This window comes from Coregonus lavaretus (genome assembly GCF_964263955.1).
Source record: "Coregonus lavaretus genome assembly, chromosome: 10".
NCBI classification, from domain to species: domain Eukaryota; kingdom Metazoa; phylum Chordata; class Actinopteri; order Salmoniformes; family Salmonidae; genus Coregonus; species Coregonus lavaretus.
In genome coordinates this window covers 34,822,548-34,846,600 of record NC_139997.1, presented here as the reverse complement: position 1 = coordinate 34,846,600, position 24,053 = coordinate 34,822,548, and the positions used below count along the sequence as shown (strand labels likewise).

General features: G+C 45.6%; 1 protein-coding gene across 8 annotated transcripts; it reads right to left on the bottom strand.

Moving 5' to 3' along the window:
• Positions 1-293: 293 nt before the first annotated feature.
• Positions 294-23,591, bottom strand: LOC311136230 (nuclear pore complex protein Nup98-Nup96-like). 8 transcript variants are annotated; one of them, XM_084170350.1, is made up of 33 exons: positions 23,422-23,591; positions 21,970-22,076; positions 21,597-21,695; positions 20,867-20,914; positions 20,105-20,290; positions 18,649-18,791; positions 18,287-18,394; positions 15,909-16,095; positions 15,643-15,821; positions 15,396-15,539; positions 15,165-15,300; positions 14,957-15,049; positions 14,696-14,836; positions 14,141-14,462; positions 13,806-13,925; positions 13,536-13,707; positions 13,186-13,387; positions 12,956-13,094; positions 12,506-12,683; positions 12,274-12,417; positions 10,075-10,305; positions 9,834-9,960; positions 9,396-9,661; positions 8,895-9,076; positions 8,507-8,739; positions 8,029-8,289; positions 6,306-6,463; positions 5,831-6,117; positions 5,425-5,646; positions 4,793-5,034; positions 2,931-3,085; positions 2,519-2,630; positions 294-1,831 (listed from the first exon to the last, which is right to left on the bottom strand). In XM_084170350.1, exons 2-33 carry the CDS (start codon positions 22,046-22,048, stop codon positions 1,644-1,646), a joined length of 5,484 nt encoding a protein of 1,827 aa, XP_084026476.1. In that variant the 5' UTR covers positions 22,049-22,076; positions 23,422-23,591; the 3' UTR covers positions 294-1,643. The 8 variants fall into 8 exon arrangements, with proteins under 8 accessions (XP_084026476.1, XP_084026477.1, XP_084026478.1 ...); XM_084170351.1 differs by having other exon boundaries at positions 14,696-14,833; XM_084170352.1 differs by having other exon boundaries at positions 15,165-15,297.
• Positions 23,592-24,053: the final 462 nt, after the last annotated feature.

The following is a 24,053-nucleotide window of genomic DNA, read 5'->3' as shown; positions in this document are numbered from 1 at the left end:
CACATCCGATTCAGTCTATTGACACGCATGGTTCCACTCTGCAACCCAGTTCATTGTGATACAACTTCATCTTGAGAAAATCAAGCACTATAAAATGCATTAAGCCTATTAAAAATAGAAAGTAAATGCTGATGCTGCATTATACAGAAAAATAGACATGACATACTGTACTATAGCCAGCAGAAGAATGGATGCATTACAACAATATAATTAGCAGAAATAAAGTGAAGAGTTTAAGATCTGATCTAGACATGAGTGCATACTAAATGCATGAGAGAATGTATTGAGCATAATTCAGGACAAAATAAAATGCATTTTATTCAGACTTTAATAAAAACGTTATCATTATCACCGTCATCACAATCATGCACAGAGTAACGGAGGCAACAGAAGTCCGGAGACTCTCCTCGTGAAAGGCACTGTGCGCAAGGGGAGCGTTCTCCCGCAAAACAAACATACTGCAGCACACACCAAACAATAACTACATACGTCAGTTTCTCTTGAAACATCAAAATACAGAAAACTGGAGGGTAAGGGGGAATGGAGGTTGAGAAAATGGAGGGTGTGTGAGTGAAGGTGAGGTGTGTGAGTGAAGGTGAGACCAAGGAATTGTAAATTATCTTTAAAATATATGATATTTTTAATCAAACTCCTTGCAAGGACCACAGAGAAACTGTCCCGACTCATAAAAAAAAAACAGGCTGATTACAAGAAAGAAAAAAAAACACCCATCACCACCAAGGAACAAACAGCTCTGGTAATCCCCCATACAATAGAAATCTGAAACCATATACTTGTGATAGTTAGATTCCATTCTCTATCTCCATTCCAATAGACTCACACTAGTTTTGAGCCCAATTTTTTTACAAAAATAGAAGTTTATCCAATCTCATTTTACACGTTTTCTATTTTGGTATGCAAAAACAAGAGTTGTTCACTTCAAGCCGGATGTTTGTACAAGATTACATCACTAAAATGAGTCTCCATTTTAAGCTAGATAGATCTTCCCTATGTATACACAGACAGTTCATCTGGTGTGTGCGATACCGCTCACTAACAAAATCCTGGTAAACAATCTTTACTATAATGACCTTTACGTTTCCATGGGGATGTAAGAGTCAAACAAACATGTAGTTTGCATACAGCATTTATACTGGAAACAGATGATTGCAGGATGACGGCGTTAACACACCAGCCAATGAGTGTCCCTTTAAACAGGGTCAAAGGTTGGGAGAAGAGAGCTCTTATCAGGAGGGTTCAGCAGTTCAATATTTAAATGCACATCATACACAAACACACGTCTCAGGCCTCCTAAGTACAAAAAAGCTATACAACAACATAATAATGAAAGAACACAAAAACTTGCAAGTCATTCATTTCCAAACACACACACTGAGGAATGCTTCATCCAATAATCTTGTGCCATTTTCTTCAGGAGAAACCAAAGCCCCAAAGGAGCATGGGATACGCTGCAAGTCCATCGCTGCCTTCTCAACCAAACTTCCCCTCCCATCTCAATCAACCCCAGTAGTCCTACTAAACAGTGCCAGATAGTCCCCTCCTACCCCCACTGTTCTCACTGGAATCCAACAAACTACCTCAGTTCCTATTGGGCGGGGGGCTGAGGGTTTGGGGGCAGATCATTAGCTGACGATGAGCTGTCTCAGGTATGATTGGGTGAGGCTGCGGAGCTCCTCGAGGGCATAGTCCTCAGGCATGGGCAGACGGCCGATGTGGGGCGCTAGCTGGGACAAGGGGATCTCCCCACCCTCACCACCCTGCTGCAGACTCAACACCACACGCAGGATGTTAGCCACGCGCTTGGCCATCTCTGGAGACAGGAGAGAGGAGAGGTTTAGGTAGGTCTAGGAACACACACACACCTATAGCCCAGGTTCTCTAGACCGAGATTGTATCTCAGTCTAGCAGTATAACAGTAGCCCACATGCAACTTATTTACCAACACTTTTCACACTTCGGAGGGTATATCCGTGGTTGGTGGACTGTTCGGATAAATAATGCGTCGTTTGTGTCTCCGAGCGGTGCCCAGGAAAGAATGTCAATGTCAATGTTTGCGCCCACACGCTCCATTCTACTTCCTGTCTGTGGCAGCATGGTGCCCATATTGCAAAGCTGATTAGCTAGGACAAACAGGTGTAAAAACAGACAGGTGTGTGCGCACCAAGCAAGAACACAACATGGAATCCATGTTTGGTTTTGATTTGTATTGAATTCATTCTTGGGCACCGCAAACAATTACTTCCTAATCAGAACTGTCTACTGATTGCAGATACAGGCTCGGACGTGGGAAAACTGACGCCAAACAGGCACAGGCCGACACATATCTGGTAAGGTGGGTATATGTTATAAGACTAGACCAGAGTTCCACTCAGGTCTAGAAACTAGGTCTAGGTCAGACAGGACAACACAGAATATTTAAATGAACATTATGTATCACGCTCTGTCCTAGGAAAGATCAGCTATCCTCTGATTGGAGCAGACCGCTCCATCTCCTCACCTGATTGGGCAAGGCGGTCCTTGGCGGTGGAGCAGGGGAGGAGCTCTATCCTGCTGCAGAGTGATGTCACCTCAGTGTGTAGACGCTCCAGCTTATAACCAGCACTATCCATCTGAACACACACGGAGAGAGACCGAGAGCAAGACCGACAGACAGACCCATTACATACAAACATCATGCATCAATATGAAGCATTCCAGCACTTTCTATCCGTGCAGCGCCAACGCACGCACCCACAGAATCACATCCTTCCATTAAAAAACCAGTACAGCCTCAATGTGTTCCAGCCCATAGCCACCATTGTCCATCGGTATATGACCGAGACGACAGATAAATCAGGACATTAGCAGCATAGCTAATTATCTATCATAATCAACTGTAATGGAGTCAACATAATGCCAGACAGACATACCTGTTGTATGGCGTTTAAGGTCTGTATGACTCTGATGTAGTCCAGGTAGACTCTGCCTGCCGTGTCCCAGTCCTGGATCACAGCACTGCGCTCAGGAATAGCCAGCCCGTCCAGGAACTCCAACAGGTACTCATGGTTATCATTAATGATACAGTCTACAGGGGAAACATACAGTTGAAGTCGGAAGTTTACAAACACTTAGGTTGGAGTCCTTAAAACTCGTTTTTCAACCACTCCACACATTTCTTGTTAACAAACTATAGTTTTGGCAAGTTGGTTAGGACATCTACTTTGTGCATGACAAGTAATTTTTCCAACAATTGTTTACAGATTATTTCATTTATAATTCACTGGATCACAATTCCAGTGGGTCAGAAGTTTATATACACTAAGTTGACTGTGCCTTTAAACAGCTTGGAAAATTCCAGAAAATGATGTCATGGCTTTAGAAGCTTCTGATATACTAATTGACATCATTTGTGTCAATTGGAGGTGTACCTGTGGATGTATTTCAAGGCCTACCTTCAAACTCAGTGCCTCTTTGCTTGAAATCATGGGACAATCTAAAAAAATTAGCCAAGACCTCAGAAAAAAAAAAAATGTGTAGACCTCCACAAGTCTGGTTCATCCTTGGGAGCAATTTCCAAACGCCTGAAGGTACCACGTTCATCTGTACAAACAATAGTACGCAAGTATAAATACCATGGGACCACGCAGCCGTCATACCGCTCTGGAAGGAGACGCGTTCTGTCTCCTAGAGATGAACGTACTTTGGTGCGATAAGTGCAAATCAATCCCAGAACAGCAGCAAAGGACCTTGTGAAGATGCTGAAAGAAACAGGTACAAAAGTATCTATATCCACAGTAAAACAAGTCCTATATCGACATAACCTGAAAGGCTGCTCAGCAAGGTAGAAGCCACTGCTCCAAAACCGCCATAAAAAAGCCAGACTACGGTTTGCAACTGCACATGGGGCCAAAGATCTTACTTTTTGGAGAAATGTCCTCTGGTCTGATGAAACAAAAATAGAACTGTTTGGCCATATTAACCATCGTTATGCTTGGAGGAAAAAGGGGGTTGCTTGCAAGCCGAAGAACACCATCCCAACCGTGAAGCACAGGGGTGGCAGCATCATGCTGTGGGGGTGCTTTGCTACAGGAGGGACTGGTGCACTTCACAAAATAGATGACATCATGAGGAAGGAAAATTATGTGGATATATTGAAGCAACATCTCAAGACATCAGTCAGGAAGTTAAAGCTTGGTCGCAAATGCGTCTTCCAAATGGACAATGACCCCAAGCATACTTCCAAAGTTGTGGCAAAATGGCTTAAGGACAACAATATCAAGGTGTTGGAGTGGCCATCACAAAGCCCTGACCTCAATCCTATAAACAATGTGGCCAGACCTGAAAAAGCGTGTGCGAGCAAGGAGGCCTACAAACCTGACTCAGTTACACCAGCTCTGTCAGGAGGAATGGGCCAGAATTCACCCAAATGATTGTGGGAAGCTTGTGGAAGGCTACCCGAAACGTTTGACCCAAGTTAAACAATTTAAAGGCAATGCTACCAAATACTAATTGAGTGTATGTAAACTTCTGACCTACTGGGAATGTGATAAAAGAAATAAAAGCTGAAATAAATCATTCTCCCTACTATTATTCTGACATGTCACATTCTTAAAAGAAAGTGGTGATCCTAACTAACCTAAGACAGGGAATTCTTACTAGGATTAAATGTCAGGAATTTAAATGTGAGTTTAAATGTATTTGGCTAAGGTGTACGTAAACTTCCGACTTCAACTGTACATACAGGGGAATAGGGTTAGAGTTTGTGTGTGTGTGTGTACGTGCATATACACACCTGAGGCCAGGTGCTGTATGACCAGCCTGTGGCAGAGGTTCCAGTGGCCTGCTCTGTACAGGTGCAGGGCCTCTTTGTGTCTGTCCGTCTCTCTTCTGGCTCTAGTAGCTTTGGCCAGGTGGAGCCACTGTTCTGGGATCAGTAGTCTCTCTGTGAGGAAGCGCTCTTTCTGGGCAGACTCCTCTGTCTCCAGCAAGGGGCAGTGCAGCTGCAGCATCTCCCTCACTGCACGCTCACGGAGCCTGGAGAGAGAAGGACATGTTAGCAGGTTTAACTTTATACGACTTTACATGTTCTAAGTATTCCAACAGGGCTAGCTCACGTAATGTGTAAGCTTGCCTGAGACGTTTACGTCCGTTAGCTCCCCGAGCAAAGAGGGCCAATACATTGCACAGACGATTCAGGGTTGGAATTGGAACCCAGCTGGTCACAGTGGCGGTTTATCATGTGAGATTATGATCAACCGTGATCAGCCTGTCTGTCCATCCAGGGCATCTGCTGAGGGCACTGACCCTCAAATCCTCCTGTGACTCATCAATTTAACCGTCGTCATGATTGATGTTAAAGTTGAGTGTGTGAAGTCTCTCGTTGTGTGTGTGTATGTTGTAAGGTGTGTGTGTTGCGGTACGTACACGTCCTCAGGTATGTGCAGCAGTACGTAGATGGCCATGTCCCAGAGGCCAGCGCTCTCCAGCTGGGCAGCGTAGCTGGTGTGTATGAGGCCCTGTCGGGCGGGGCTGAGGTGTGTGTAGTGCAGCGCCTGCAGGACCGACCACAGGTGCCAGCTCAGACGGTAGTCCAGACGCTCCCACGTCACCGTCAGGGGGTCCAACAACTGCTGCAGGCTGTAACGCCTGGGAGGGAGAGGTGTTACATAATTTAAACCCCACTCTAGCGGTACTTCATTTTTATTCTGCTTGAGAATGGAAATGTAGGATTCATTCTAATCAGAGAAACTGTAGCCCCACTCCACCCCTTAGTAAAGCAAAATAATATATGTTGATAAACCTATGCAGTGTGTTGTGGGTAGTGTAGTACCTGTCACTGTAGAGTTTGAGCAGGTGGAAGCAGATGTCGTAGAGCGGCCGTTTAGACTCTTCTTCCTCCTCCATGTCCAGCGGGTCTGATTGGTCGAGGTAGGGGGGCAGGGGGGCGCAGGCGTACTTCTGACCCTCTGCAGAGCCCTGGAAGGCGGCTTCGTACTTAGCCAGGGCGTCAGCGATGGAGGCTGTGGGAGGCAGCATGTACCACAGATGGACCGCCAAACAACGCTTCCAGTCCAGCTCTGAACACACGTTCACCACACAGTCTGTAGACTGCCACAACTAGAGAGACAAGCACATACAGCTCAGAAAACATTTAGCACTAATGTATATTACAACAAATATGTGGATTGCAAAACCTACACACACACACCTCAACATAGCACACAAAGGACAATCCAGTTAATAGCAGTCTGAACACAACGGACGGCAACAGCTGCACGCGCACACACACACACAGGGTTACTTACAGGTTTCCCGGCGAGCAGGGCGAAGATGCGTAGCCTCTCCTCCTGCAGGAAGGAGTCTGTCTGCATTCTGTTCCAGTCTCCAAGCTGCAGCGCCAGCAGCTCCCGGCCATACTGAGAGCCCACCGTCTGGGACAGCAGCAGGGAGAGACGGTGGTCCCCTACACACACAGGTTAAAGACATCTTAATGAGATCCTACAGCCTGGCCCAACTCATTTGTGAGATGGCCCTATGGCCATATTTATAACCGTTGAGTAGATTTTACACTAAATATCTGCGTGCGGCATTTCTGAAGACTGCACACGCACAAAAATATTGAGATTTCTAAAGTTGGCGCATGCCATCCATTTGCATGTTTCCCGTTATAAATCAGACCTGTGAATGAGCATTATAACTCCGCTTGAATAATGCCCATCATTCACCTTTTATGGTGACGACAACAACCTTATTTGCTGTATTCTTTGGAGGTATTGGAATTAGGCCAAGACAGTATATCTAAAGGAACTATCAATGGCGACCTTGATCAAATCTCTTTGGAGGTGTTGGCCGATTATTTTTCTTGTGTGACATTTGCTGTATGTGACAGTTTCTGAAACACAAAAACAATTGCAAATTGTTGTGGACCTGTAAACAGATGTAAATTCAATGTTTTGTATTTACTTTCTCTCAAACCCAAATATGCTGCACTGCCTGCAAATTCTTTTTTCTTTACTACAGTAGGCCTACTTACAGTGGTAGCCTACACACTTCAATGCAAAAGATCAACTGTCTGTTCACCTGTATGTTATAAACCGGGCTCCTTTTAGGATGCATAGAGCAAAAACGTGAAATTATAATAGCCTATCTAATAGGCCCAATTAAATGAGAGATGTGCATTGTAATTTGTTGTATGGCTTCTTCGGGAATATGAACTCATCACGGCCAGAAAAGGTGGAAATGGTTATAATATATGTATTGTTTATAAATGAAATATTGTCTAGGCTACTGGAGAAATTTGACATCACAGTATTCAGACGTAGCCTACAAACGTCAACGGAAAAAGGTGAACCGTCTGTTCTACCGTTGAACTGCGCTTCAAATCGGATCGCATACAGCAAAATATTTTAAATAGTTGTAGCTTATCTATTTACTATTGTGAAGTGGGTACAATTAAATGAGAGATGGGACGAATGTTAGCCTATCCTAACTTGTTGTACGCCTATAGGCCATTTCACGAGTATGAAACCATCACAGTCGGAAAAGCTGAGGAATTTATTCTGCAATGATCATGGAAATGAAATAAATAGGAAATAGATCTCTAATTATTTTAGAATGCAAAGATAAATAGATTTGGGCTATTCTCACTAACAGCAAATGAATAAGTAATCATATATTCCCCATTTGCACAAGGCTACTGGGCTACTTTTGCCTTCTTGCAATGCAATACTTCAACCACTAGAAACTGTACGTATGCATGGTCTAAAGTTTGTGGGAGGATAAGCACATTCTCACTTCTAGTTCAGTTATTAGAAATGCAAATGTTTGCGTGAAAACTGGCGCACGCATGTTTTGGAGTATATTCTGTGCGTATGCAACATTTATAAATGAGGCCCCAGGTCTGCAGCAGGCTTTACCTTCCCACCCCTCCATCCATCCATTCCCTTTTGTTCCTGATCTCTGTCCCACTTCCTCTCAAACTCCGATCTCCCCCGCCTCTCTCAACCCTCCAATCCCCCCTCTCCTCACCACTCTTCTGAGCCAGCCTGCAGGCGTCACTGATGCGGTGTCCGGTGAGGTAGCTGAAGATAGCCTCTACGTGTCCTCCCCCCTGGCTCAGGCCCACCTCCTGCTCGATCGTCTGGGTGGCGCTGTGGGACAGCCAGGCTGAAAAGCTCCTCCTCCTCTCCAGCTGCTGCAGGTAGCCGCTGGAACCAGGCTCTGTCGAACCCAGCCGACCCCACAGGGCCTCACACAGAGTCCACACCAGAGCCCAGTGACCCAGGACTGCTACGGGGGGGGGGGAGAGATAGAGAGGATAGCATTAGCAAGCATATAGTTATATCTGAACTCATTGAGACAGCAATGGGAGAGAGGATTAAAACAGAGCGGTAGCAGGGGTGATGTTAGAATCATAGGGACGTTTTGGAATTGGACCAATAAAGTGTGAGCCATCTACCATTGTGTTTGTGTGTGTGTGTGTGTATGAGAGTGATGCATCCCTTACCGTCTCCGGCGCCAGCCTCCTGGTTGAGGTCAGTGATCCACTCTACGTACTCGTGCAGGGCGGCCACCCCATTCTGGGGCTGGATGAAGGGGCAGGCCCCCTCTGTACTGATTGTGCTGTGCTTCAGGCTGATCTCCAGGGGCCGCTGGTACACCGCCTGGCTTTCCTCACTGTCCCGCGGCTCCAGACCAACCACCTGCTCGATCACCACCTTGAACGGACTGTCTGAGAGTCTGTAGGGGGAGGGGAAAGAGGGGAGTTTACGGTTGAGTTTCTATCACCCATAACAAGCTCAAGCACTGCTCTGATACAGTAAGTCTGGATCCCATTCTGACACTCCTACAGCATTGTGTAGATGACAGTGGTCTGGTGTTTGTCTGTTACTCACTGTTTGCTCTTGGCAGGTTTAGGCAGGAATCCAAAACCTCCAGCTCCTGTGTCTCCCTGGTCCTGCTCCTTGTCCCCAGCCCCACTCAGCCTGTCCCCACAGTGGACCAGAGTCCAGCCTGGACCCCACCCCACCCGGAACGACCGGCCCGTGAACAGAGCTGCATCCATCAGCAGACGGCCCTGGGTGGAGGGAATGTGTTGATTACATGGACTAGATTATTTTAAACTCCCCGTACTGTACAGCCATATTCACACATACGAAAACCACACAGTGGAATCCAACAAGATGATCCAACAAATCTCCATGTTCTCAATGTGAAACTCCATTGTTTTGCTCCATGTACCTCTGTACTGTATGTATCCTTGTGTGATCAGTCTACTGTCCCGTCTGATATTTAAACTCTTAACTATCATAAATGTATCATGATGTAGGATGAAGTGTCTAGAAAAACACCTGACAAATACAAATTATTACTAGTAGAAGTATAGTTATCATTACCTTCCCCAGTGTGACTGAGTTCTCTGGGGCCACAGGGCCCCCCAGGCGTCGAGCCCCCACCGTCCGTACAGTGGCCTCTGCCGCTGGGGCAGGCAGCAGGAAGGCTGGACCCAGCGAGGGCCAGGGGGAGAGCCGCGAGGGCTCATGAACCACCGCGGACGCCCGAGACATGGACAGCCTCCCAGAAAGGCCCCCTCCAAAGGGAACGTCAGGGAGCTGAGGGAAGAGACCTGCACCGCTGAAACGAGTCTGCAGGAGACCACCGACTGGAGAGAGAAAGAGAGCGAGAGAGATCGATGAGCAAAATCAAACTGAAAGATAGAGTACAATCTAAGTAAACCACCTCTAATTCATCCAATAACAGTAAAAGCTTCATTCAGGAGGACTGCTATATTAGCATTTAAGACATGTTAGGGTCTATGTGTGTGACACACTTACTGGAGGGCCTGCCCTGCGTGCCAGGCAGGAGGATGCGAGGGGAGGCCCTGTCTAGAGAGCTATTCATCCCTCCCTGCTCCTGGAACATGTCACCATCATCCTCAGCAAACAGAGATGCCTTCATGATCTGAGAGAAGAGAAACACACATCAAACACATTCTGCCTTCATGATGTGAGTGAGGACACACACCATTAGCCTCAACAAACAGGTGGAGTGTGAGGGTGTACAGTAGTATCTTACCTGTAGAGTGTGAGGGTTGATACCCAGCGAAGAGGCAATCTGACTGGATGCGGAGACAGGGTTGTGTTCTGTGGGGGTCACAGTCCCCAGCCGACTGCCCTTCTCCTCCCCCATGCCACTCTCCCCCTCCTCCTCCCCCAACATGCTCTCCCCTGGGGCATCCTGGGTAATGTCGGCCATGTCACTGTCAACCTCAGACATGCGACTCAGCAGCTCCAGCACCGCCGTGGACTGGACATACACAGAGCGGATGGACACAGGATACACACACAACAGGGAAAGTGCAACCAAACACACAGTAAGGTGACACACACCAAAAAGAGACACACATACAGACAAAATCAGTTTAGTGTAATCAGGTTAAGTAAATAAATGAAAATTGTCAGTATGTTTTCAGAGCAGTTGGTTCCAGGTCAGTGAGCTCTACTGGTCTGAGCAGAGCAGACGGTACAGGTGTGTAGACTAGAAGACCACATATGGTGGACATCACTCTCAAGGAAGACGCTTTCCTTATCTCCTATTCTCTACATACACAAGTCGGACAGACCAGCAAAATGGGTCATCTTTAATCTGTTTATTTCTTAGCTTTATCAGATCAAATACAAGATATCACAGATGTATACAGGAGCATGTTTTACATAATAAGATAATTCGTAGCTTGACTCAGTAATACCCCAAGAGTAGATATGTTGTCGTTTCTTAAACCCTCAACCAGAAAGAAAACCTAACCCTGAATATATTCTGCAGGACTGGCAGTTTCCCAAGAACTGCAGGTTACCGCACATCACTCATCATCTTTGGTCATCATCTCAAAGCTTGTTTCAAAGAGAAACTAATATTCATACCAACAAATAATCAAAAATGCATTGTCTCGATTTTTATGAGATACAACCCACGGTAATGTGAGGTTTTCTGAAGTTACCATAATCAGTATTACCCAGTCAAATTGTATGATTTTAAAACACGTAACTATGGGAGGAACAGTTGTCAAAATACAAACATTTCACAATATAATATAGATTTCATTTAAGAAATCTTAAAATCTTACAAACAAACTCTACTTCTGAGTTAAGACTTCACTTCAAACATTTCCATAAAGGGGCAATCTGCAGTTGGTACATCCATTTTTTGACTTTTAAATTAATGATATATACCCATTGATTCTTGAAAAATAGAACATAGTGAATGACAGTTGAACTATGCCTCATGAGCATAGTTCAACTGTCATCCACCATCACTACCCAAAATATAAGCTTGTGTTACTCCTTTGTTTGAAAACAATGTAAACAAAAACTGTATAGCCTCAAAACATGGTTAAAACTACAATTTCAATATCATAGATGGTCAGTCCCTGTATCCATAACTCTGTCCATGAGTTTGAAAGTGGTATCATTTCTCCCTCCCCATCCCTCAGCTGTTTACCAATAACGCTTTGTTATTGTTCGAACTGCAGATTGCAGGTTTGATTTTCTTATCTAAAAAAGGATTTAACACAGCCCTTAATTAAAGGGATACTTTGGGATTTTGGCAGTGAGGCCCTTTATCTACTTCCCCAGAGTCAGATGAACTTGTGGATACAATTTGTATGTCTCTACGTGATAGTTGAGATTTAGAGCACAGATTAAGTTGATGATCCTGAATCAGTTGTGAGGGGCAGAACATAACCACTAAACCAGACTGACAGACTTCTGACAAACTACCCTGCCCACCTCCTGTCTGCGATTGGTGGGTTGTGGCCTCCACCAGCTCAGGTACAGGTGAACCTGGTAGAGGAGAACCCAGCCTTTCCCACACCTCCACTGATAAATAGATCATGTGGTGTCCCATCTGATGAGTCGCTATACTCTACAGCCCATCCAACTGATGTCAGATCAATGTCTCCGATCAATTTTTAATAGCCTTATTGGGGTGCAGAGATCACCAAGACCATCTGTATCCAGGGCTACCAACCTTAAAACCTTTTCCATAGAAACCTATTGAATACAACCTATAATAGAAGTGGTGAAACAGCAGAGATCTAGGCAGAGGACCCCACACACTGCATGTGGCAGTAATGGAAAGTAGTGGAAAGGAAACACTGCTTCTGTTCAGATCATTATGTATATTTATGTTGTATATTGACTAAGGTCATCCAGGTGATGTAGAGAGCAGTGGGTCTGATTGTCAGTGTGGGTGGGCGCGCTGAGCTGCTCCGTCTACCTGAGCCTGCTGCTGGGTGAGAGGAAGCTGCTGCAGCCCTGGGGGAAGTGTTGTGGCCGTCTTCAGCTTCTTGGGGTCCACTTTAAGAGGAACTTCCTCATCCTCGTCAGAGTCCTGCAGGCCGTATTTAGAGAAGTGGGCCACCTGCAGACACAGAGAGAGATGAGTTACAGACATTGGAAAGGAGATATGGACACACACACACCTTTTGCATGTGTCTAGGCATAATTACCTCAAACACCCAGGAGCCGGTCTCGGGGCGGTACTCGAGGAAGCGGGCGCCCTGTTTGCGTGAAGCGTTCTCCAGGCGGCCCTCGTAGTTCATCTCAGACAGACGCTCAGGGCTCTTTACCTGAGTACAGGTGGTCTTATCATTAGGCCACACCCCATCCAGAGTCACCTCAGCTCGTCTGGGAGAGGAGAGGAGTGAGGGAAAAGAGGGGAGGGAGAAAATAACATGGGGTAGTAAAGAGGTGAGAGGTAAAGGATGAGAAAGAAAGAGAATATTAACTTGAGTTAGCTTCAGCTGTGATCACTATCAGAATATATGTGAAATCAGTTTATGACGTCTGTGATGATGGCATTACAAGGAAAATTATAACGACATTGTCCCCAGTGTGAAGGGGACTAAGTTTCCCTGGCCCGGTGGAGCTGTGTCCCTCTGTCCCATCCTGTCACTGACCTGTTGAGCCCCTCCCCCTCAGCGGGCTTGTTCTTGTCGTCGGGGTAGACGATGACCTCTTTACGTCTGAAGTGAACAATCTCATCCAGGTTCAGCCCTGTCACGTTCACCTCACCATGGAAAAACACTGAGCCGTAACCTGAGAGCCAATCAGACAGCAGAGCAGTGAGCTACCGACCAATTACTTTCCCAGAGCTGTTTCCACCCGACCAATCAAGAGAGTCGTTTACCTTTTCTGCCCACGGTGAAGTTCTCCACCACACACACACCGTTCTCGTCCACCATCTTGGCCAGCTCATCCATGGCAGGGATGGTATAGTAGCCCACACGGCCCAGAACGATACCTGCAGGGTGGGGGGGCACCTCCTGCACCTCCTCCTCTCGCTCCTCCTGTATGGAGTCCTCTCCCAGTGATATGTCCTCGCTGCTCACCTGGAATCAGAAAACTCATGTCACAAACCTCAAAAGTAGTGCACTATATGAGAAGTGTGGCCAAAAGAAGTGGCCTTATAGGGGAATTGGGTGTCATTAAAGACCACCATATTCATTGTCTGTCTACTCTTTTGTTCAATCAGCTCACCTCCAGGCCATTCCTGCCCCTGGCCCCTACCCTATGGGCGTTGAGCTCTGAGATGGTGTCCTGCAGGCTGGGCTTGGTTATGGGATTGGTGTAGAACTTGTTGATCTCCAGGTCATCCTCGGCCCCTCCCTCCACCACCTCCCTCACATAATCATCCTCGTCCACACTGGCACTGTAGGGGAGAGACAGGAGAGAGACATGGTTCAGCAACCAACATCACACAGATAAATATTAGAAATATCATTGACAGTGTGTGTGTGCGTGTCTGACCTGAGTCCGTTGAGGGGGTACTCCGGTGGAGAGGCCAGGTCATCTGTGTCTCTGTTGATTGGGCTGCTGTACAGGCTGCTGCCATTCAGGTTCTTCAGCACCAGCTTCTTAATGCTCTTCCTGGTTTACAACACCACAGAGAAACACACAGATTAGATACCATACACCAACATCACTGTCTGAAGACAGACAGAAGCAAATAGCTGCACCTCATATAAGCTATCGAAAAGTTGTAGTATCCGCTAAGGAAAACATAACAGAAAACAGATAAAAATCAGTAAATCAGTTGAAACAGAAAATCAGCTACAAGCAAATTTCCACAGATGGCCACCTACCTGGGCATGAAGGCTCCGTTGGTGAGAGAAGGCTCATCGTCATCCAGCCCGTCAAACAGCTGAGACTTGGAGGAGCCCGATGATGTTAGAGCTTTGGGCCGCACACGTGTTGCAGGCCGCGGCGTCAGCTTGTAGTGAGTGGGCGTTGTCAACGCCTTCTGGGCCGCCGGATTGGTGGGTTTTAGACGCTCCTCCTTCTTCTTGGGGTCAGAGAGGGGGTTTCTGAAGAGGGGTGAGTCACCGAAGGGGGAGTAGGCCAGAGCATTGATCTGCTGCTGCAGCACTGCCTGCTGGGCCGCCGCCGCGTTAGGGTCTGTCAGCGCTGGGAAGAGAGAGAGAGAGACAAGAGAAACACAATTAGGATTATAGCTTCACCTAGCCTTCAAGGGCTACTGGAAGTTTCCACCACAGTGTAATGTTATCCAGCCAGTTTCTTCAGTACACTAAAAGAGTAATAGGACTAGGTACGAGAGGAAAGGGCTAGGGGATGTGCTTTCACAATCAGCTTGAGGCTGGACAGAGGTGATAGAGGTGGTCGACGGAAGTGGTATTTACCGACGGGCTGTTGTTGCGCTCCGAAGCCCAGAGTGCTGGTTCCTGTGCTGAATCCCTGCGGTCCGAACGCTCCCATTGTTCCCAGAGTGGAACCCAGTGGCTTGTTATTCCCAAACAGAGACATCTGCCCAGTGCCCACTGCTAACAAACACAGAACACACTTAGAGAAACATACACAGGGACTACTAATGACTGACAATACAGACTTTTGGGTTTCTTTATTATTGTATTCCAGGCCTATGGCGCTTGTTCCATTCATACCTGCTCCAAAGCCGGCTCCCAGTCCGGTCCCCAGTCCTCCTGCTGCCGTCTTGTTCCCAAAGAGGCTTCCGCCAGCAGCGGTGGGTCCAAAACCTTCACACAACACAATCACTTAAATAGCCAATACTATTATCTATAGATGGTTTACTTGCAAGTACTAGCCTTCATCACACAGGTGCACTCCAATAAGGGCAGATTATCAACTCACCGAAGTTAGATGGGTTGGTGGCTGTTCCAAGGGTGAGGGCAGGTTTGTTGCCGAAGAGGCCGGTGCCTGTGCCAAACGACGGGGCGCTAGTGGTGGTGGCGCCAAACCCTGCTGTCTTATTACCAAACAAGCTCTGCTAGGGACAGGGGTACAGACAGAGACCGTATTAATACACACCATACCTGTACCTAACAACTGTGTAAAGGCCTGCGCATTTGAGTCTATTAATACCTGTGTGCCGACGTTGCCGAAGGCGGTGTTGGTTTGTCCGAAGAGCCCGGTTCCCGTCCCAAAGCCTGTGGCTGGTGTGGTCTGAGCTGTGTTTCCAAACAACCCCCCTGCCTGGGACGCTGCAGTGCTGCCAAACAGACCCCCCTGGGATGGAGAGAGAGAGTTACTCTACTGGAATGGTACAACATCACACACACAGCTAATCTTAGGCGTGTGAGTGTATTAACATGTAAGTGTGAGCTCGCACCATGGTGCTGGTTTGTTGGGGCTGGCCCATGGTGCTGGTGTTGCCGAAGGAGAAGCCTGTGTTGGGTGTGGATGTGGCCTGGCCGAAGGGCTTGAACAGGCTGGCTGCCTGCTGGGCCTGCTGGGGCTGCTGCTGCTGGCCAAACAGACTGCCTGTGGCTGCACCAAACCCACCTGTACCTGGGGACAGGGAGTTAAAACAGTCCGATATAATACATTGTATTTACATTTTCTATTGAGCTCTATCTATGGGCCTGTGTGACTTACTGGTGCCGAAGTTGGTTTTGGCCTGGCCGAAGGAGAAGCCCGTGTTGGTGGCTGAGGAGCCGAACAGCCCTGCAGCCCCCGTACTGGGGGTGGCTGCGGCCGCAGCCCCAAAGAGACCCCCTGTTGGTGCAGCCATGGGGTTAGTGGGGCCTTTCCTCCCTGCCTGGTAGTCCTCCAACCTCAGCTCCTACACAGAGACAACACCACACGGGAGAGGGGGTGAGAGAGATCTGGGCTGCATTGACCCTATCTGCACTGATCACATCTTGCACTGACTCGATGCACACTCACAAGACTATGAATACACACCCTACACTGACACTAAAAAAAAAAAACACACATTCACTACATAAGCATACAGACAACACAAACACATACAGTGGGGAAAAAAGTATTTAGTCAGCCACCAATTGTGCAAGTTCTCCCACTTAAAAAGATGAGAGGCCTGTAATTTTCATCATAGGTACACGTCAACTATGACAGACAAATTGAGGGGAATAAAATCCTGAAAATCACATTGTAGGATTTTTAATGAATTTATTTGCAAATTATGGTGGAAAATAAGTATTTGGTCACCTACAAACAAGCAATATTTCTGGCTCTCACAGACCTGTAACTTCTTCTTTAAGAGGCTCCTCTGTCCTCCACTCGTTACCTGTATTAATGGCACCTGTTTGAACTTGTTATCAGTATAAAAGACACCTGTCCACAACCTCAAACAGTCACACTCCAAACTCCACTATGGCCAAGACCAAAGAGCTGTCAAAGGACACCAGAAACAAAATTGTAGACCTGCACCAGGCTGGGAAGACTGAATCTGCAATAGGTAAGCAGCTTGGTTTGAAGAAATCAACTGTGGGAGCAATTATTAGGAAATGGAAGACATACAAGACCACTGATAATCTCCCTCGATCTGGGGCTCCACGCAAGATCTCACCCCGTGGGGTCAAAATGATCACAAGAACGGTGAGCAAAAATCCCAGAACCACACAGGGGGACCTAGTGAATGACCTGCAGAGAGCTGGGACCAAAGTAACAAAGCCTACCATCAGTAACACACTACGCCGCCAGGGACTCAAATCCTGCAGTGCCAGACGTGTCCCCCTGCTTAAGCCAGTACATGTCCAGGTCCGTCTGAAGTTTGCTAGAGTGCATTTGGATGATCCAGAAGAGGATTGGGAGAATGTCATATGGTCAGATGAAACCAAAATAGAACTTTTTGGTAAAAACTCAACTCGTCGTGTTTGGAGGACAAAGAATGCTGAGTTGCATCCAAAGAACACCATACCTACTGTGAAGCATGGGGGTGGAAACATCATGCTTTGGGGCTGTTTTTCTGCAAAGGGACCAGGACGACTGATCCGTGTAAAGGAAAGAATGAATGGGGCCCATGTATCGTGAGATTTTGAGTGAAAACCACCCTCCATCAGCAGGGGCATTGAAGATGAAACGTGGCTGGGTCTTTCAGCATGACAATGATCCCAAACACACCACCCGGGCAACGAAGGAGTGGCTTCGTAAGAAGCATTTCAAGGTCCTGGAGTGGCCTAGCCAGTCTCCAGATCTCAACCCCATAGAAAATCTTTGGAGGGAGTTGAAAGTCTGTGTTGCCCAGCGACAGCCCCAAAACATCACTGCTCTAGAGGAGATCTGCATGGAGGAATGGGCCAAAATACCAGCAACAGTGTGTGAAAACCTTGTGAAGACTTACAGGAAACGTTTGACCTGTGTCATTGCCAACAAAGGGTATATAACAAAGTATTGAGAAACTTTTGTTATTGACCAAATACTTATTTTCCACCATAATTTGCAAAACAATTCATAAAAAATCCTACAATGTGATTTTCTGGATTTTTTCTCTCATTTTGTCTGTCATAGTTGACGTGTACCTATGATGAAAATTACAGGCCTTTCTCATCTTTTTAAGTGGGAGAACTTGCACAATTGGTGGCTGACTAAATACTTTTTTTCCCCACTGTACTTTTACACATCATATGCTGTGGCTACTCTGTTCTTTATTTTACTCCTATTATTATCTATCCTGATGCCTAGTCACTTTATCCTGCCTTCATGTACACATCTACCTCACACCCCTGCACATTGATCTGGTACTAATACTCCCTGTATATAGCTTAATTGTTGTGTATTTTATTCCTGTTGCGTTACCCTTTCTTTTTTTTTTTGCATCGTTGGTAAGGGCTTGTAAGCAAACATTTCACAGTAAAGTCTACACCTGCTGTATTCTGCGCATGTTACAAATATAATTAGATTTTGATTCAATAATCTAAAGTGGATTCCTCTCCTCTTTCCCTTCCATTTTAACTGATCTAAAAAAAAGGGAGAGGGCAGCTGAAAGTAAATGAATAATAATGACCCACCTCCAGTGATTTGTTCTCATACTCCTTCATGGCCGTGATGCACTGGTGCTTGGTGTTAATGCTCGTGGTCACTCCCCCTTTCACCATGGTGTCACTTCCTGTTGCAGGCTGAGAGAACAGAAGAGGACATTCATTGGAATACAAAACTCCTCTACTATATTGGAGCAGGATCAACTGATTACTCGTACACATGGCAGATAAAGCTGACCTCTGAATTTCGTGAGGATTACAGTAAAGAGCTGCATGACATACATGCAGCTCATTCCAGATAAAATAAAATTCGGTACACGACACTAGACAGAGTTCTATTGCAGTAGTTTAGCCCAGGTGTAGTGGGCTAGCCTAGGTCAGGCCAAACTCACGTTGAACTTGACGGTGGTGCCTGGCTGGGCGGCCTGCTGGGTGAACCCTGAAGCTCCGAACAGGGAGGCAGACGCCCCTCCGAAGGGGTTGGAGTTGGTCGCCCCAAACAGCCCCCCGCTGCTGGCCGTGCTCGTGCCAAACGCTATATAAAAAAATAACATCTTACCGATCTAGCCAGACATCTAAGATGATGTAGGACCATGTGACCTGACCAAGATAACTCCTGCCCCTCATGAGTGATCTAAAATCCTTCTGAAATATTATGAGCAATATACAACATCAAATGCATCTAATCAAAAGAGAAACAAATATTCATAGAAAATAAATGTAAGGTATTACACATCATGATCTTATTGCATTTCATTGTACACCAGCAGTCACAATTACTACAACGGACCAGAGCCCTCTATCTACTACTATTTTCTAGGCTAAATAGAAGGCTCTGGAGTGGCCATAGGAGTGCCAGCACAAAATAATCAAAATATTCTAAACAAGTTCTTTTTGCCATTGTTGCATGTGTGGAACTTTGAGAAAGGCACAGAATTCTAAGCTTACATGCCACAGACCCAGTCGGTATTCGATTGAACGTCGCGACCCTGCCCGCCTGTGGGGAAAACAACCTGTGGTTACCCCATGGGCTCACAGCAAAAACTTGACTTTTTTCAAACGCGATTTTCTTGTTGTCTGCCTCTTTTAGTCAATTACAAAACTATATTTAAGAAAAGTACATGTCTAAAGATTACTTTTCAACATTGCCTGGTCCCTTGCGTTAGAAAAGCGTAATATTGTAGGGCTTCCCTCACGCCCCTTTTCATGACGATGCTAGCAGCCACTTGAGTGAGCGCTAGCTCGCTACCGACCGGAACATTAAGGTAGGCAAAACCAACACAAACAAATGGACTCTACAGCTACGAGTAGTGAGTGGAGTTAAAACGAACTGTACTAAACAAGTTAAATATAATACCTGTGATGAAATGTTTTCCACACACATAGCTACGTGTAGCCTACTTGGACACTGTGTCCCCACATTTTCCACTCTCCCACACCGAATAGCCTGAAGCCACAGAGCTCTTCTCGCAGGCTCCATTTCCCTATGTGGGAGCATTGCGAACCATAGGCTGGGATTTTTGGCCTGGCTTCATGTACATTGAACAACACAGCAGCTTTTAAGCATGTGTCAATATTTCTGTATAACAAAAACTAGACGAAGTTGCCTCTTTTACAATGAGGCGCAATAGGAAAGATTGTTGGTTTCCCCCAATTTGTGGGCGTGGTCGAGGAGAATTCCTTTTTAATATGTGAATACCGACTGGGACTATATAGTACACCCAACATGACCACTGTCCCACTGGCCACGGAACATTCCTTTGAATGGGAATGCCTGTTAGTACTACTAATTCTATGGTAAACCTGTTTGAACAACATCAATGCTAGACAGTAAAAATAGACACTGACTGCCGAAGGAGGCTGGTTTGGCAGCTCCGAAGGCATTGCTCTGCTGGGAGAAGAGTCCTCCGCCGCCGCCCGTGTTGGTGCTGCCGAACAGGCTAGTGGGTGTGCCGCTGGCCGCGCCAAACCCAAAGCCGCTACTGGTGGACGACGTCACGGGCTGGCTGAACGTACTGGAACCAAACAGGCCACCTGGGGAGGGACACACACCACCTTAAACCAGCTCACACACAGGTCCATATGGCCAACTTTAGGAGTGCTTAACTCAAATTCTTGTAGGACCCGGGCTAATGGTTTGGTTGCATGTTCACTGAGGATCCTCTAGAACTGGAGTTATGCATCCGTGATCTGACTAAGCCAGTCAGATGGGCCTTTAGGTCCATATGAACTAGTTTATGGGAGCCCCTAATCATTTCACTCATCACAAGGAGAGGTCGTCTCAATTAACATGCAGCCCTTCATCCCCCTTGTCCCACCTCCTTTTTCTTCCTCTCACTCAGCACAAATACACCACTCACTCTCACATATATAAACAGACAATATGTCCATACACAGTGCCACCTGTCTACATGATCACACTCCCTTTAAGAGCAGAATGCAGATTGTGGCTTTGCTCCAAACCAAATACTACATATTGAATATACTTTGTATGCACAGAAACCCCTTTCAAGAGTATAACAGGGACTGTGGGTGCGCAGCGTTTTCGTGTGTGCACAGCCGCCTGTTTAACAGCGGGTCGTGTGTGTGCGCGCGGCAGCCCATGCTTACCTCCTCTACCTGCACCAGTGTGGATTTGTTGAGGATTGGCTGTCACCACTTTTGAGAGAGTAAAGCATTACAGGGTGGGGTTAGACACATATTCAACCACCACATGTCAGTAGCAGCATCACGGTGGGCACAGAAAACACTCACCATTGTATATTGAATAATGGATTAACGTATAGAGCACATAGTCAGCTCTCTGTCTACTGCGAGTGGCAGTGTGATCATGCAGGTTTACTGTTCAGGCAGACGTCACAGTACAAAAGCTAGTCTTAAACATGTTCAACATCGTACTTTATCAGTGCTATCATATTGACACATGTAAATCCTCCCGAAGCGATGTTGTTAAAATGCCAGTGGGAAATTTCACAATGAAATCTGTAGCTTTGCTGTGGTTATGCAAAAGTTATACAAAATACCTTATACCACAGACACCTTTCTTCTGTGGCTATTCATTCAAATGAAGAACACGGTCGTCCTGAACCGTCAGCTGAGTTAACCCCTAAACCACTGCAATGGAGAACACTGGCCTGGTCCTAAACCCAGAGTGTAGTTGCAGCAACCATACTGCTATTGGGCCTCAGCAGATTGTAATGAAAAAAGTATTCAAGAAAGCAGCTATGGCCCCTATACTACAGGATGTTAATTAGAAGAACAGATCTGATATTCGACAGGATTAGGCGGGTACTGAGTTATTAACATGTGTTATAGTCAGGATCAGGGAGATGTGGCAAACCTGGTTTATTCTGCGTCGCCCCAAAGAGTCCTCCAGTGTTGTTGGTCGCCCCAAACGCAGAGGCCCCGAAGCCACCTGTCGCCGCCCCAAAGCCAGTGTCTGCAAACACAGGGTCAACACCACCTCTCTTATAATCCACAATAATTCAACTTGATTTGAGAGTGAATGCTGAGCTGCATTGTTGGTTAAGGGCTTGTAATTAAAAATTTCATGGTAAGATCTACACCTGTTATATTCTGCGCATGTGACATAAAATGTGATTTGATTTCAGGCGAAGATATTGATGAGACAATTGGGAAACCATAAAGGTACTCAATTTGTCAGGGCATACATTAAAACTAACTGTACACTTGCACCCACTGTTGTTACTTACTTTGTTGTCCAAACGTGGATGAAGTCCCAAATCCTCCGGTCCCTCCCCCGAAAGGAGCACCAAATGACTTGTTGAACATCTTCTCCTGCTAGCAGGACTGCATATGTCTGCTCAGCATCACACAAAAAGACAAACTTAAGTTTATATCAGCAGACAGAAAGAACTGACAAACAGACTTGACAGTAACAGAATACAATTACAGTAATCACGTACGTGTTCTAAGTTACCAAGATCTAGCTTGATATAGCAGGCTACATATGATTTTTGGGCATAGAACAAATGAAGGTGACACAGTACATATGTTTTAGGTAATCTCGTAGCCAAGAAGAGAGCAGTAGATGGCTCTGTCTGAACACAGTAACTTGTTTATATCAGCGCGTGAATGACGTTGACATACAAAAAGCTTTCCATAAGAAACTAACAGACAGCCGATTGGGCTGTAATTTATTTTATTGTTAGATATTAAACTGGTTTTAGCATAACCTGGCTTCTATGGCAGTTATAATAACAGATACAGCAACACAAAACTGATTAACGTTAGTTGAGAACTGGAATTGAGAGAAGCAGTGTAGTTAACTAGTTCTGGTGGTGCGAGGTTCCAGAAGACAGAACTAACGCTAACTCCAATACTTCCTCTGTCATGAAAACATAGTTAGCTAGCTTACTCTTAGTCAGCTAAGTTACTGTAGTTAACCACCGTCGGCACATGTCAACTTCATGAACTACATGCCAGTCCCCCAGTTGATAGAGATATATATATATATATATATATATATATATATATATATATATATATATATATATATATATATATATATATATATATATTTAGAGCCATGACCAAGAGTCCATTCAGAAACAGTTTAACTACCTAGATATCTCTAACATTGCGCTCACCGGTCAGTTGGCTTATTAGCTAACGATTACCTTTGAAAGCCAGCTAGGCGCCAGAATGTGTTCTCTCATCACGCTGCGGCCTGCCTGGCAGACGTCATTAGGTAGCTAGCTGCTAGCCTGATATATTAAAACAGTATTTAGCCAACTAGCTAAATTACCCACCTCAAAATCAAGAAAATGATCACAACAACGTTACCCGTCGCACAAGATAAAAACCAGATATGACCAGTTTAGCCTGCTAGCTAGTTATAAACATCCGCAAATGTCGCTGGTGAGTCAGAACCGCAAATCTGTTAGCGGTGGCTAACAGTTAGCTAGCTCCTGTTAGCCAACTCTCTCTGGCATGATAACAATCTTTGATGATATCCAACAAATGTATCTAGGTCGTTCTTGTATACACTATAGATAGATATATTGACAACGTTAACCGGTCAAAGTTACAAGCTGTTAGAGAACTCATTACTAACTTGGCTAGCTAACGTTAGTTGTGATGTTGTGCTAACTAGCTTGCTAGCTAACCCAGTTGAAAAATGGATGTAAAATGTTAAAACTCACCGTAAATAAGATTATGTTCGATACAATACGTGTCTTGTGATCCAGTCACAATGTGGGTGTAAATAAGATCGAAGTCTCTAAACTGGAATAGATTGCAATGTTTGTTTTCCGTAACTGCGGCTTTTCGTCGCACAACGAGGGAAACTGCGGTAACGAGGCCTAAAATGCGTCACGACGCACCGCGGCTAGGTTTTGAATATGTCGACGTGCACCAACGTTTTGTCGGTCCTACAAATTCTATGGCAAGACTTGAAAATGGTTGTCTAGCAATGATCAACAACCAATTTGACATAGCTTGAAGAATTTTGAAAATAATAATGGGAAAATATTTTACAATCTAGGTGTGCAGAGATCTTTGAGACTTACCCAGAAAAAATCACAGCTGTAATCGTTGCCAAAGTTTTAACATGTATTGACTCGGGTGTTAATACTTATGTAAATTAGATATGTCTGTATTTCACTTCCAATACATTTGCAAACATTTCTAAAAACATGTTTTCACTTTGTCATTATGGTTTATTATGTGTAGATGGCTGAGAAAACAAATATATGTAATCCAGGCTATAACATAACCCTAATAATTTCTGAAGGCGCTGTTTGTACACTATTTGACCAAAAGTATGTGGACACCT

Coding starts and splice junctions, on each gene's coding strand:
- LOC311136230 (XM_084170350.1), bottom strand. CDS start 22,048: ATGTTCAACAAGTCATTTGGTGCTCCTTTCGGGGGAGGGACCGGAGGA. Junction 15,540..15,642: donor CCCAACAAACCAGCACCATG/GTGCGAGCTCAC, acceptor TCTCCATCCCAG/GGGGGTCTGTTTGGCAGCAC. Junction 13,926..14,140: donor AACGGAGCCTTCATGCCCAG/GTAGGTGGCCAT, acceptor GTTGTAAACCAG/GAAGAGCATTAAGAAGCTGG.